At 28.9% G+C, this 14,980-nt stretch overlaps 2 protein-coding genes across 2 annotated transcripts; both read left to right on the top strand.

Moving 5' to 3' along the window:
* Nucleotides 1-6,594: 6,594 nt before the first annotated feature.
* LOC106369504 lies at nt 6,595-8,003 on the top strand. The gene is made up of 3 exons (XM_013809653.3): nt 6,595-7,282; nt 7,385-7,587; nt 7,788-8,003. Exons 1-3 carry the CDS (start codon nt 7,157-7,159, stop codon nt 7,972-7,974), a joined length of 516 nt encoding a protein of 171 aa, XP_013665107.2. The 5' UTR covers nt 6,595-7,156; the 3' UTR covers nt 7,975-8,003.
* Nucleotides 8,004-9,396: 1,393 nt separating this feature from the next.
* LOC125579272 lies at nt 9,397-11,579 on the top strand. Its single transcript, XM_048743250.1, has 9 exons — nt 9,397-9,585; nt 10,015-10,287; nt 10,341-10,356; nt 10,459-10,573; nt 10,646-10,770; nt 10,865-10,946; nt 11,053-11,164; nt 11,241-11,404; nt 11,501-11,579. Exons 1-9 carry the CDS (start codon nt 9,397-9,399, stop codon nt 11,577-11,579), a joined length of 1,155 nt encoding a protein of 384 aa, XP_048599207.1.
* Nucleotides 11,580-14,980: the final 3,401 nt, after the last annotated feature.

The following is a 14,980-nucleotide window of genomic DNA, read 5'->3' as shown; positions in this document are numbered from 1 at the left end:
AATTGCATAATTTGGAATTTTAATATATATATTATTAATACTACATGAAATAAGTTTAGACGTGTTAAACTTAGTGAAACATTTTGTTTACATATGAATCTATGAGTTACATTTTTTACAGTTGAAATGTGTATATAAAATAATAATAATAATTTACAATATTGGTATTTGGAATATTATCACTGAATGAAAGAATTTTATACAAATGAAATTTGATGAAACAAATTTTCAAATGAATTTTTGACGTAATATATGTTACAAGTATTTCTATATGAAATGATTGTAGAACGTATTATATAAGTGTAAGCCACAAATGAAATTATTGTTTTTATATAATTATTATAAGCCATATATTTTCAACAACTAAAAAAATTCTTTTATTCACTAATGTTCGTAGGCCATCTCCAAAGTAAAAAAAAAACAAATGTGCTATTATAAATTTAATAGTATACATAATTAATAAATAAATCATATTTTAACAGAATATAACTAATCTTACCTATTTTTAAGGCTATAGTTTTGGTTAACTAAAACAAATATCAAGTAAGACGTTAATAATCTAAAATTGGTCTAACAAAGACTATTGTATAGTAGATAAAAAATAGGACATTAAATTAATACATTAGATTGAAAACTAGGCAGAGATCTAGACTGCATTCTTGCTAGTTTCTCAACCATGTTCTTATAGTTTTTGTTCGATAAGTCTGAAATGAATGTATGGGAACTAATATTATAGTGATCAACATCAGATCCATATAATATCTAACCACTAAAAACCACTCATAAAACTAAATACATACAATATATTATCATGGTTTTCGTAGTGAGAATTTTCTTTTAGAAAATCAAAATAGATTGTAGGCATCTCCAGTTAAAAATGACTTGCTGCAATATTTACACGGCCACGTAAGCAACATTGTTCATCTCGTAAATTCCATCTCAATCAAATTGTATATAGTTGACTACTACCAAGTACCATTACATTAAACAAAGGTGGGAAATTACCAAACCTGAGTCTGCAGTTGCAAGGGCTATCTCAGTGCATATGATCCTTACGAAAGAACGGTAGTGTCTCAGTGCATTTGATCCATTGTTGGCTCTGAAATCTGAATGCACCATTTCACTTATAATGTAATGTTTCTCGACATGATCCATTGCCTTTCTTGAAAATTGTATAACAGAAATTTGTATTATATGAATTATAACCAAAATGAACCAAAAAAAAAAGAATTATAACCAAAAAGTTATTGAATTTCAAAAAGTTGGAAATGCTTTTAACTTATATACACAAATTATCAAATATGATTGTGAATTTTATTATTTTCAACGGGTCTGTCGATCGTACTAGTTGGAACTGAAAATGATTTTACAAAATAATCAAATTATATGTCATGGTTTTCAAACAAAACGCTATGGTTTATAATAACACATGCATTTTTAGTAATATATCTATAGTTTTAATTATAAATTAATTTAATGATCATTGTTAATTCATAATATTTTGTATTGAAAATTTTGTATTAATTGTATGTTTAAAATATATGGTTTTTTGCAAAATTGACTCAAAACTCAAAGTCAACCACAAAACTAACCTATATTTTGTTTTGGACATTTCTTTTACCATATTCACCCTACAAGTTCAGATTATTCACAAAATGCCATTAATTTTTTTTTTTTACGAAAATGACATTTTTACTCTCTCAACCTCAAGTATTTGCAAGATTGTCATTGCCATCAATACACCAACCACCATGAACAACCAATTTGAAGCTCTTAATGCACCTCAAACCGATTTACACTTATTCTTTCATAATTCTTATGAACTAAAAACAACATCTCTTTCACTTTTTCTCCATATTCATCCAAAAAACCCAAGATTTAGATTCTAAATTTTTTATGGTTCATAGAGCCATTAAAGCTTACGATTCTTGGTGGGTCACTTTTGTTTGAGATTCTGGTTGCTTGGAGAAGACTTATGTGTGCTAAACAAATTATCTCACTGGTTGAAACTATGACATCAATTTTTTTTTCAGACCTGTTCGCCCAGACAACTTACGTGTAAGTCTTCTGGCTGTAGACGACTTACATAGAAGTCTTTTGGCCAATGCAGAGGTTAGTTTTCCAATTGACTTTTAAATGTGTTTTTAGAGACGACTTACATGGATGTCGTCCATCTTTGTTTGTTAAAAAAACAATTTGAGACGACTTCAATATAAGCCGTCTAGGGTAAATGGGTAAGTTTTGCATTTGACCGGCTTGTGTCAGAAATTTGACTTTTTTTGGACGACTTACCCATAAGCCGTCCAGTAGAAAATTAAAAAAAATCAATATTTTGTTATATATAGACGACTTCCATATAAGTCGTCTCAGGTCAGTTTTGCAATTGAAATTTAAAACATAAAAAAATATTTCTTTCTAGACGACTTACACGAAATTCGTCCATGATTTTATTCCGAGATTCTGGTCAAACCTTGCTTATCTTGGACGACTTCCATGTAAGTCGTCGGACGGACGACTTCCATGTAAGTCGTCGGACGGACGACTTCTATTTAAGTCGTCTAGAAAAAAAAATTTGTTTTATTTTTCAATTGTAAAACTAACGTGAGATGACTTACATAGAAGTCGTCCAGGAAAAATAAAATTTCTGACACAATCCGGTCAAATGCAAAACTAACTTGTTTACACTAGACGATTTACATGGAAGTCATCTCGAGTTTTTTTTAACAAACAAAGATGTAAGTCGTCCAGGAAAAATCAAATTTCTGACACAATCCGGTCAAATGCAAACCTAACCTTTTTACCCAAGACGACTTCCTCGAACTTTTTTTAACAAACAAAGATGGACGACTTCCATTTAAGTCGTTTAGGTTAAAAATCAATTGCAAAATTAACCCAAATGGACGACTTTCTAGAAGTCTACCAGACGACTTCCATGGAATTCGTCTGCGTCAATGTTTAATAAAATTTCATTTTCTCTAAAACTATAAAGACTTTTTAATATTTTTTTGTTAATTCATGTATATTAGTCGATATTTGAGGTCCTGAATAAAATTCAATAACTTAATTGGTTTTAACTATGAGTTTACTGACATTCATGTGTATTAAAGTTTTCAGAAGACTTCCATGTAAGTCTTCTACGTTAGTTTTTGTAAATTTTTTAAGTAACTTTAAGATATGTTTATTTAATTTTCAAAAGTGTTAAGCAACTTCAAGAATATCAAGTAACATGGTTTCATAAGTCTTCTTAGATCATAAGATATATTTTTTAATTTTCAAAAAATTTGAAATTTCAATTTTCACTTAAAATTTAGAGTTTCCTGCTTAAATTTTAATTTTCCGCTTAAATTTGCCGCTTATATTTCAAATTCTCGCTTTAAATTTAAGTATTTCGAGAAGACTTACCAGAAGACTTCTAATGAAAGTGTTCTATCTTTGAACTTATGTAATGATTTATCTTTTGTGAATTTGACTAAGTTTTCTTGAGAATTTTTCCCCTTTAGTTGTAATAAATTTGATTTATTTTTTTGTGTTATTGTGTTTTGCTATTGAATTTGTATCAATAACTTTAATTATGTCACGTAAGTTTGGCAAGATAATATTGTGGAGTATGAACATATTTACTAACTTTTTTTATTAATATCTCTTCAAATTTACAAAAAAAAAAAACACAACTAAAGGAGTACACATGCAAATCACAAAATAGATCATAAACAAAACTATTATAGATTATTCCTTTACAAATACAAGCTTGGACTCCACTTGATATGGAAGAAGACTCCGCCAGAAGACTTCCAGACTTCCTGGAAGTCTTCTGGCGCATTATATTTTATAAGACTTCCGAGAAGACTTTCAATAGCAAATATGTTCATATTCCACAATATTATCTTGCCAAACTTACGTGACATAATTAAAGTTATTGATACAAATTCAATAGCAAAACACAATAACACAAAAAAATTAATCAAATTTATTACAACTAAAGGGGAAGAATTCTCAAGAAAACTTAGTCAAATTCACAAAAAAATAAATCATTACATAAGTTCAATGATAGAACACTTTTATTAGAAGTCTTCTGTGAAATCTTCTCGGAGCAGACTTTGGAACACTTTCATTAGAAGTCATGCAGGTTTTCCAGATCTGGGTTTGATATACATGTTTTTTAGATCTGGAGCAGAATTTGCAAGATTTCTTGGAAGTCTTCTAACACATTATATTTTAGAAGACTTCCGAGAAGATTTCCCGTAAGTCTTCCAAAGTCTGCTCCAGATCTGAAAAACATGTATATCAAACTCAGATCTGAAAAATCTGCGTATCAAAAAACGTTCAAATGGCTTAAAAACAGAGAAAATGAGTGGAAGATTATATAGATCTACATTTATAAAACACACAAAAATACATATCTAAAATTAATAGATCTACCTTTAAATGAGTGGAAGATGAGAACCATGTGAAGAAAAACCTGCAAAACAAGATAAACTAGTAAGAAATGCATGAGACAAAAACAATATATTGATATAAAGTTTGGTGTTTATAAGTTCAAAGAGATTAGAGAGAGGTTGGAGAGTTTTAGAATAAGGAACATAACATTTTTATTACAGCCATTTGAGAGGAGGAGAGAGAATATGTAAATTTTACTTTATATATGGAGACAAAAATTCCAATAAGGTTAAATATTTTTGATTCAAAAGACTTTCAAGTAAGTCTTCTAATAGATGAATTCCTAGACGACTTACTTATAAGTCGCCCAGAAGACTTCAATATTTTTAGAGGTAAATTAAAATATTTTTAGCGGGAAACTAAAATATTTTTAGCGGGAGTTAGAAGACTTTCAGAGAAGTCTTCTAATCGCCAGACGACTTACCTGTTAGTCGTCTAGACTCTAAACATAACCCTAAACTAAATTAACTAACTAAACACTTCATAAAATCAGTTTAAACTTAAAAAGTGTTTACTATACACATAAATAAACACATATAGGTAAAATTTTAATTTTTCAAAATAACTTTTAAGCTTTCCAAAATCTAACCCTAAGAATACATACAATACTACAACATATGTTGTCAAACCCTAAGCCAAAGAATATCATGATTAACTACTTTAAAAACTATTCAATTTATGTTAAAAACTATTCAATTTTATTATATCACTTAAAACTATTTATAAATACATGATTTTAATTTTTCACTTGTCGAAATATTTTTTTTAATTTTTTTAAAATTACTTTTAAGATTAACTATTCCAGAAAACTTCCATGGACATCGTCTAGACGATATACAATATCTCAGAAGACTTTTCGGAGCTATATTCGTATAATCCTATCTCTCACAACTTACGTTTAGTAGATATTATTGTTTTTCTTTCTCCTACTTTATCATATTTGTTTATGTAATAATTTATTTTATTTATAAGATCATTTTCAATGGCTGCTTCTATCTTTTACTCTAAAAGTAGAGAATTATTTTGTTCCAGTGGTTATATCTATTTTCTAATAAAAAAATATTTCAAATATATTCTTTTTACTTGTTTATTAATTTATTATCTAATAATTAATTTTCAAAATATTAAAAAAAAATTACCATTGATTTTATCTTATAATAATAACTAGCACAATTATACTATTTATACAACTAAATAATTATTTTAAAATTAATATTTTATTACAACATATAATTATAAACAAACATTGTACTAAACACAGTATTAAAATGTGTAAATTTATATACAATTTTCTTTTGGTAAAAAATGATAACATATAAAAATGAAGCGTCATTTTATAAAGAAAAAGTTTCACTCTAAAAACAGAGTAAAAGAACAACGTTATCCTATTTGGTGCAAGATATATCACACTATTGAAGTTATTTTTACTCTATATTTGGTGTTTAGAGAGAAATATATAGTACCATTGGAGATGCTATAAAGATACAAGACAAGTGTCACGATCTGATTATTATTAGATATATGTAGACATATCTTATCGTTTTTATATTTATTGGATACAGTGTGATCAATCAAATTAAATAGACTTATTTTTTATTATTTAAATTATATCTTATCTATTTATTATACAATACTTTTTAAAACATAATAATTTTTTTAATCTTTGTGCTTTTAGCTAAAACTACTTATATTATAAAATGTAGGGAGTATTAAATTAAGTTGGTTTAAAGTCCTTTCTTGTTCCCAAATAGTACTAGACTATCAATCTTATTGTTTTCATTAGTAATGGTGTATTTTAGGTGAGAACTTACATATACGTAAGTGTATATCTTTTTTTTATTAATAATATGTGTTTTGTAAAGATACAAAGAAAAGGTATGTTAAGTGTATATCTTTTTATATTAATATGTGTTTTGTGAAGATACAAAGAAAGGTATGTGTAATTGGTAGTTCTATTAGTAAAGTTTTCTTCCTTAAAAATAGAAGACTATCTCCAACCCAATTCTATTTCCATCTCTATATTTTTTTCAAAAATAGAAAAAAATCCATTATAGAGGTGGTTTTACTATAATATATGTCTCTATAATATATTTTTTCTATTTATAGGAAAAAATATAAAAATATGTTATTTTCACCTCTAAAAATAGAGACAAAAAATAACTTTCCTCTATATTATCTTTTAAAATAGATAAAACTTTTTTATAGAGGCATATTTTATAGAAATTCCACTTCTATAATAGAAATTTCAATTTTAGAGAAAAATATGAAAACATACATTGAAGATACTCTTAGATTCGAATTTTAATAATTGTAAAAGATATTTAATAATTGATTCTTATCCCTCATCTAAAGAAATTAGACTTTGACCCAAAACTTATTGAATTCAGAAAAAAATACAAAGAAAGGAAAAACTAGTTAGGAAAACATGACTACAGAAGTTGCTGACCAAAAGATAAATCATTATTTAATTTGATATTATCCTGTAACACATTCTTATTTGATTACTAATGTAGATAGGAATGCACAAAATTACTCACTCAGTCATCTTCCACGTAGTAAGCTAAGATCCAATCCAAACTCTAGCCTTTATATATTAATCAACTTTACTCAAAAGATGGAGTAGTACCATACTTGCTCCCTTCACATAATACTATCAACTTCAACAATAATCCGATCTTTTCAAAGTGAAGATTGAAGATAAAACTTTAATAAAATAAAAATGGGTGAAAACAATGGGAAGAGTGGATGCTTTAGTGTTACAATAGTTGTTTGTATATTTTTGATCGTGGGATTAGATGTCATCGCTGGTTTGGTGGCAATTCAAGCCGAAGTCGCCCAAGAAGAGGTACATATATACATATCTTATATGTGTATATATATACCATAGAAAACAAATGATGATAATGATGACGATGATGGTTTCATTTATGTTATTCCCATGATGCAGGTGAAACACATGAAGGTGTGGTTACTCGAGTGTAAAGCTCCAAGCCAAAAAGCTTTCGTGTTGGGGATAATAGCATTAGCATGTTTGGCAGCAGCTCATATATTCGCCGTTATGATAGGATGCAGTCTCTCCAATATATTCAAAGTACTCGCCGTACCTAAGATGTGTGCATACATCAACATTGCCTGTCTTTCTCTCACTTGGTAACTAAAAATTTAATACTGTAAAAGTAAAAATAGATGTCATAATCATCACATAAATTGTTTTAAGATTTAAATTTTGCGAGCATATACAACACATTAACATTTGTTATATATAATACATATACATTATTACTTGATTTTTTGTTATGAAATTGACAATTGGTGGTGGTGTCTATGGATTGGATGATGGTGGAGAACAGGATCGTAGCAACTGCGGGAGCGGGGATACTTACGATGGGGATATGGACGAACAGAGAGTCGAGATCAAAATGTGGATTCACAAACAAACATTTTTTGTCTTTCGGAGGCAAAGTGTGTTTCCTTCATGCCATTATCTCTGTCGTTTTGTATTTAACAAATATCATCTCTAAAAAATGTCGTTTGTGAAATGTTTGTATGCATTAATGCTAGTTTGTGAAATGTTCGTATTTTTTTTGTTTTATTTTGTTCTACTCATATTTTTATTTAATAAGATAACGTTATGTGGTCCGGGAGAGGGAAGTGAGATTTACTAACCGAGCATGATATCATTATTGATATCTTTCTAAAATTGTATAAAGTAAATATTTTTAATATCAAAATTTGGTGTATTGTCCGCAATTGCGGCATAATCATTTTATATTTACTTGTATGATAAGTTGTTATTTATATCTTCAAAATTTTAAACTGAATATCAAATTATTCATATATGAAAAATATTTATCAAAATATATATTTTGTTATTGCATTAATGTTTTTGAAAGCTCTCATATTATAAATATTTTTAATTATTTTATGCACTTTATTTTAATAAATAAATCTCTGAAATCACCCAATATTCTCTTTTGACATATAAAATTAAGATTTTTACTTCATTAATATTTAACTATAAATTTTATGTTTATTAATTTTAAATATTTTATGATTAAAAAATATTATTTATGGTTAATGTCTTAATAATATTATATATAGATCTTTTTATTTTAAAATACATTAAAGGGTTTTTTTTTGAATAACAACACAATATATATAGGAATTATATTTTTATTTTATATTATATTTTTATTTTTGGCTAATTTTATTATATAAATTTTAATTGAATTGTCTAATTTAAAATTTGTTTTATTTTTGGATAATTTTTATTATATTAATTTATAATCAGTAATTTAATCAAATAAGTAAATACAATTATTCATTAAGGGTAACAACGATGTTAATCAGTGTAAATTTTAACGTGAGAGTTCGAATGCGAAAATCATTTTGCAAAAAATTATATGTTTTTTTTATCAACTGAATGTTTATTAACAAACTAGTATTGATTCCATGCTACGCATGAGCATATTTTTGCTTACAAAATAAAACTAATTTTTAAGGTAAATTTCAATCATCTACAATACTAAAAGCAGCATATAGAGAGTATACAGCGTGCCACGTCAGATTTTTAACTCGTAAAAATCAGGAGCGTTTTATGTGACACGTCATCCCGTGCTCGCCGTGCTGTTTTGTCTGGAGCGTTATGGGCTTCTGTGGGCTTCATCTGTAATTTACAAAAGGGTTTTATTAAACTTTTACGTCGAAACATAAAATACAAAAGTAACCTCAAAGTCTCCGTCGAAGCTTATCGTCTCTGCCTCTTCGTCTTTTCATCGCCTCTACCTTTTCATTTTCTCCGATCGAAGAGCAGAGAAGCCGAGATTTAATCGAGCCACTTCTACACAATCAATAGCTCTTTTATGATATTGTTTCACCTCCCCCTTTTCGTCCTTCTTTATATATTGATCTTTTTATTTCATATAAACCAAAATCCTAGAACCACTCAAAACTCGATCCATGGCGATGAAACGAAATGGGAAGTCGCATGTCTCCTCCGACTCTGATGAAAAATTCATTTCCTTCAAGGATGTCTCTCTAGGTCCCCATGAAGCTCAACTACGCTTCCGACTCATCCATTTCTGGGAGGCTCGGAACCCGGTGAAGAAGACACTGATTGGCCTCGAAATGCTCCTCATCGACGAACAGGTTAGTCGATTCTCCCAAAATAGTTTCCAGATCATTAAATCTATGCTTCCGAGAATTTTTGATAGGCTAGGGTTTCGATGGTTATTTTAGACGTCTATTATACGCTTGATTAATTAGTTAAAGTAGTGTTTTGTTTCGTATCTGTCGACGGTTATTTTAGACGTCTATTATACGCTTGATTAATTAGTTAAAGTAGTGTTTTGTTTCGAATCTGTTTTAATTCTGAAGTTGTTTAGTATCTATGTGTTTGTTTCGTATCTGTTTTAGTTCTGAGGTTTTTTAGACGTCTATTATACGCTTGATTAATTAGTTAAAGTAGTGTTTTGTTTCGTGTCTGTTTTAATTCTGAAGTTGGTTCGTTTCTATGTGTTTGTTTCGTATCTTTTTAGTTTTGAGGTTTCATTCTCATTTCGTGATCTGTTATTTCAGGGAACTGTTATTCAAGGATTCATCCCACCGGGGCGAATTAAGAAGTACTTGCCTGAGATGAAACGCGGATCAGTTTACAAAATCATCAATTTCTACGGATTGAAAAACAAACCGGTGTATCGGGTTGCTGATCATTTCGCAACCGTGTCTTTCGCATGGAACTCTGAAATGTCGGTTCTTCACGAGATTCCCATCTTTTTGATGAAGACTGTTTCAGGTTTCATTCATACGAAGATTTTGAAGCCAACTGTGATCTCAAAGGTGACCTCTACGGTAAGCATATTAGTTTTAGAAATCATCTCTCAGTTACATTACTTTGTGTGTAGAAATCCTCCTGCTTAGGTAAAAAAATCTATATTTTAAGGGTTAAATAAGTAGTTCAAATATTTGGTTTCTAGAGTTTTATTAGTCATATAACTTACTCTTTTCGTGTAAATGTTATAGATGTTATTGGCCACATGAAGCTGGTCGATGGACAGACTCTTATTGTGCGTCCCAGCCTTGACGATATGAAGATCGCTACCACTCGGCATATTATGATTCATGTGCAGTCGCATGAGTAAGTGTGTTCTTTTATTTCAAGTAATCATCTCCCGGTAGTTCTTAAATACCTATGAGTTTATTTTTGCAGTGGACCTGTGATGAAGCTCTACCTTTGGGACCAGGCTGCAACAGACTTTTGCAAGAAATTCAACTCCTGTGAAAACACTCCGACAGTGCTTTTGGTCACAATTGTTAACACTAAACGTCTCGGAGGTAATTATTTACCATTCCTAAAACGTTTTCTTCTTTATCAATAGTTGTTAATTTTCACTCAATCCTTTTTAACGATTCTTACATTATTGAACAGGTACCCTTGCCCTATCCTCTATGTCCTCCACACGGGTCTTCATGGACTATGATGTCCAACAAACCAGGGATTATTTCACCTGGTATGTATATCCGTCTTCAGCATCTATTCTATACAGATTCATCTGAAGCGTAAACTTACACTTATAGCAGTGATTGACTGAAGCACTGCTTTTTATTTTGTTTCAGGCTGGGCTCTAACCCAAAGATTGCTAATCAAGTTAGCGCAGACGTCATCACTAAGCGTGAGACACTGACTATAGCAGATATATTCTCCTATATGACTCAGGAATCTGCAAAGGTAAAAGTAAAGCTGTATTACTTACTCATTTTGAAACACTGATATATTTTAATCTCATGTTTATAAACTTTCGCAGGCTGCCTTTTTTGAGTGCACGGCTACGATTGATGATGTTGTTCATGGCTCTCCTTGGTACTACATTGCATGCAGTGAGTGCCATTCTAAGGCTACCAACGGCCCAAGTTCGTTGATTTGTACAAACACAAAATGTGGGAAGGTTAACACAGCTGGCGTTCCACAGTATGTTATCTCGCTTTAATATTCAATTACGGTTTCAATAGTATTAGTTTTTGATTATTGCATTTTTGACGTTAGTTTCTTATTCTTTCACAACAGGTACCGGGCAAAGATTTCTGTTTATGACAACAGTGAACAAGCTTTTTTTGTCCTACTTGGAGATGCTGGCGTGAGTTGACTGGAGGCCCGCATCCGAGTTAGTTAGCAGCTACTTTGAGGTAACTGAGCATCAGTTTATAATCTCAAATGCATTTTTTCGTCATTGTTGCTGATCTCTCAAGTGACTAAGCTGACACTATTATAATTGATTGTAAGGCTAATAAAAGCGAAGGAGCTGACCATGAGATGCCTGTCCCGGAAGCTCTGATCAGTACCATTGGACAGACACATAAGTTCTGTGTGAAAGTTACAGACCACAACTTCTCAGGCAATACCCGAGCCATAACTGTGACACCCCCGATCGTAGATGACCGAAAATGACACGGTCGATGTTCCTCGATGGTTGATCCGAGGATCTCAGAATACTTCCGATCACCTTAGACCAACAACCAAAGAACACCAACGCTCCTATTGAATATCACTCCAGGCTTTTCAACCCGAAAAAGCAATATCCGATAGTTAGTATATATAACTAAAAGCACATGTATAGTTTAACTTTGATTTGTCAGGACATGTGTATGCATACAAATATTAGCACATATAATTAATTAACCATAAACATATAAAGATAAATTAGATTTGGTTTAAAAATATATATTGATGTTAATTAGATTTTTGAAAATGTCCATTTACTGGTGGTAAAAATGAAGTGGTAGCATGAAAGTGGTAAACATGTAATTTTCCAAAAATATTATTACAAATCCAATTCAAACAGTAAACATGGTGGATGAAAATTTACCTTTCATCCAAAGCCTTTCTTCCGGTTCCACCATGTTTGGTTTTACAAGAAACATCTAGGGTAATATTAAAATTAGTAAATATACAATATTGAAAAAATAAAAAATAAAAATATTGTATAAGAAATAGAAAAAGTTCGTTAAAAATCTATCTGTAAAATGTATAATAAAATAAATATTAAGGAAATATTACATTAAAAGACTATTATAATATTATCATTTGATATAAAAGGAAGAAAATTAGAATAAATAATATAACATTTGAAAATCAATATAAATGCAGGAAAAAAAAATTTACAAATCGATCTGAAAAATGTATAGTAAAATAAATATACGGTATAAAAATGGAAATATTACATTAAAAATTTATCATTATATTACCATTAGATATAAAAGTAATAAAATTAGAATAAGTAAATATACAGTATAAGAAACAATAAAGAATAAAGCCCTAAAAATAATAAATAATAAGTAAATATACAATATAAAAAATGGAAAACTACATTAAAAATCTATGTGAAAAATGTATACTTTTACATTTTTATTATTTCCAAATATTTTTATAAATAAATGTATGATATAAAAATAAATAATAAGTAAATATACAATATAATAAATATAAATATTACATTAAACGTTTATCGTAATATTATCATTTAATATAAAAGCAAAAAAATTAGAATGAGTATATAGAAAATATAAGAAAAATAAAAAAATAAGTAAATATATAATATAAGTAATATAATAATTAAATTAAACATCTATCTAAATTTTTTTTACTAAAATAAATAATCAGTAAATATACAATATAATAATATAAATATTACATTAAACATCAACCGTAATATTAGAATAAGTAAATATGCAATATAAGAAAAAAATAAATAATAAGTAAATATGCAGTAGAAGAAATACAAATATGAGGTTAAAATATTATCTCAATATTTTTATTTAATATAAAGTAAAAATTATTGGAATAAATAAATATAAAACATAATAATAAAAAACGAAACAATAATTAAATGTACAATATAAGAAATAAGAATATTACATTAAATATCTAACGTAATATTAGTATAAGTAAATACACAATATAGAAGAAATAAATAATAAAAAATATATAATATAAGAAGTAGAAAATGTATATTAACTATCTATCTGAAAAATGTTAAATAAAATAAATAATAAGTAAATAATATATTAAAAATATATTTTAGTATTACTATCTGCTATAAAACAATAAGAATAGTTAGATAATTAACATTTGAAAATTAATATAGTTCTGCGCGTAGCGCAGATTAATCTCTAGTATAAAAGTACAGAGGAAGAGAAGAAGAGGTCATGGACAGAAGAAAGACCGTGGGTATGTGTTTTTTTTTTTTTTTGTCATCTGGTAGATTAATGATAGATTTTCAACAGTTCTTACAACATAACCAGCAAAGGTATAATCCCTTTCTGGGTATGTGTTAGATGGTTATGTTTTTTCTTCTAATTACTATATATTTTGTCTATAAAATTCGGGAAATTTTCATGTTTACCTTTGTAAAAACCTTATTTTACTACATTGGAAACAACTAATATTTATATAAAGATAATAAAAACATAAATCAAAATTACAATACCAATATTATATAGGAGAAGTGCTTTTTATATTCTTGTTCCAAAAGCAATAACTTAAAAATAAAACGTACACATTAACTCAAATAATTAAATTCCAACCGATCATTATGAGAGTCAATGACAACGTCTTTTACAATCAATGGAAAATATATTTTTGAATCATAACATTAATTTGAATTTGACCCAAAACATTATTAGGGTATTAGACTAGTTGTCTATTTATCAAATTAATTTTTAATTCCAAACTAGTCTTTTCCAAATTTAATTTGGTTAACTCGGTTTAATGTGCAAACACATTTTAATCGACTATATCTTTTTACCAATATATCATAGTATATTTATATGGTCATGAACCATTTTATTATTTCTCCATATAAACAAGAAGACTTCCATCTCGTATTTTAAAGTGAGACATTTACTAGTTTTTCAAACATAGTCAAATTGTCAAGCTTTATAAGCTTTCCAAGTCAATGATTTTGGACCAACATTTCTCATTCAAACAAACTAAGATTTTGACATGTGGTTACACTACTTCATAGTGTCCACGGTTATTTGGACCAACATCTTCGCTCGGAAACTTACTGAAAAATGGTCTTAAACCATTTTGTCAAAAACTAGTTCCAACAATCCCCCATATGAATAGAAATGACTCTAGACACTAGACGACTCGACATACTTGACTTCCTAGACAAGACTCGACAAGACTCAACTAAGGACTTTTGAGAGTACAAACGAAAAATCCACTGCATGATGAGTTGGTAGCAATTTTGCAGCCTTGAACCAATCATTGTTAATAGCTATCGGATTTACTCGGCCATGAGGTGGTCATGATGTCTTGAACCTCCCGGGCTTTGGTGTAAACCTAGACAATAGCTACAACACAATTTCATTCTCTCACAGAACTAAGTTCCTTATTGTGTTCATTTTGGCCATGAACAAAGCTGGTTAATCACCCTCACAATGTGATTTGCCATTAGTTTTGTTTAGAGGAGTCTCATGTACTACTCAATTCATATCTCAAAACAATGGACACAAATCATAAAGCTAATGCTTATTCTCTATT

The sequence above is a fragment of the Brassica napus genome, chromosome A10 (assembly GCF_020379485.1).
Source record: "Brassica napus cultivar Da-Ae chromosome A10, Da-Ae, whole genome shotgun sequence".
NCBI classification, from domain to species: Eukaryota; Viridiplantae; Streptophyta; class Magnoliopsida; order Brassicales; family Brassicaceae; genus Brassica; species Brassica napus.
The sequence above is the reverse complement of the archived record's forward strand: the minus strand, read 5'-3'. Positions and strand labels throughout refer to the sequence as shown.

Coding starts and splice junctions, on each gene's coding strand:
- LOC125579272 (XM_048743250.1), top strand. CDS start 9,397: ATGGCGATGAAACGAAATGGGAAGTCGCATGTCTCCTCCGACTCTGAT. Junction 9,586..10,014: donor TGCTCCTCATCGACGAACAG/GTTAGTCGATTC, acceptor CTGTTATTTCAG/GGAACTGTTATTCAAGGATT. Junction 10,574..10,645: donor ATTCATGTGCAGTCGCATGA/GTAAGTGTGTTC, acceptor TTATTTTTGCAG/TGGACCTGTGATGAAGCTCT.
- LOC106369504 (XM_013809653.3), top strand. CDS start 7,157: ATGGGTGAAAACAATGGGAAGAGTGGATGCTTTAGTGTTACAATAGTT. Junction 7,283..7,384: donor CCGAAGTCGCCCAAGAAGAG/GTACATATATAC, acceptor CCCATGATGCAG/GTGAAACACATGAAGGTGTG. Junction 7,588..7,787: donor GCCTGTCTTTCTCTCACTTG/GTAACTAAAAAT, acceptor GGTGGAGAACAG/GATCGTAGCAACTGCGGGAG.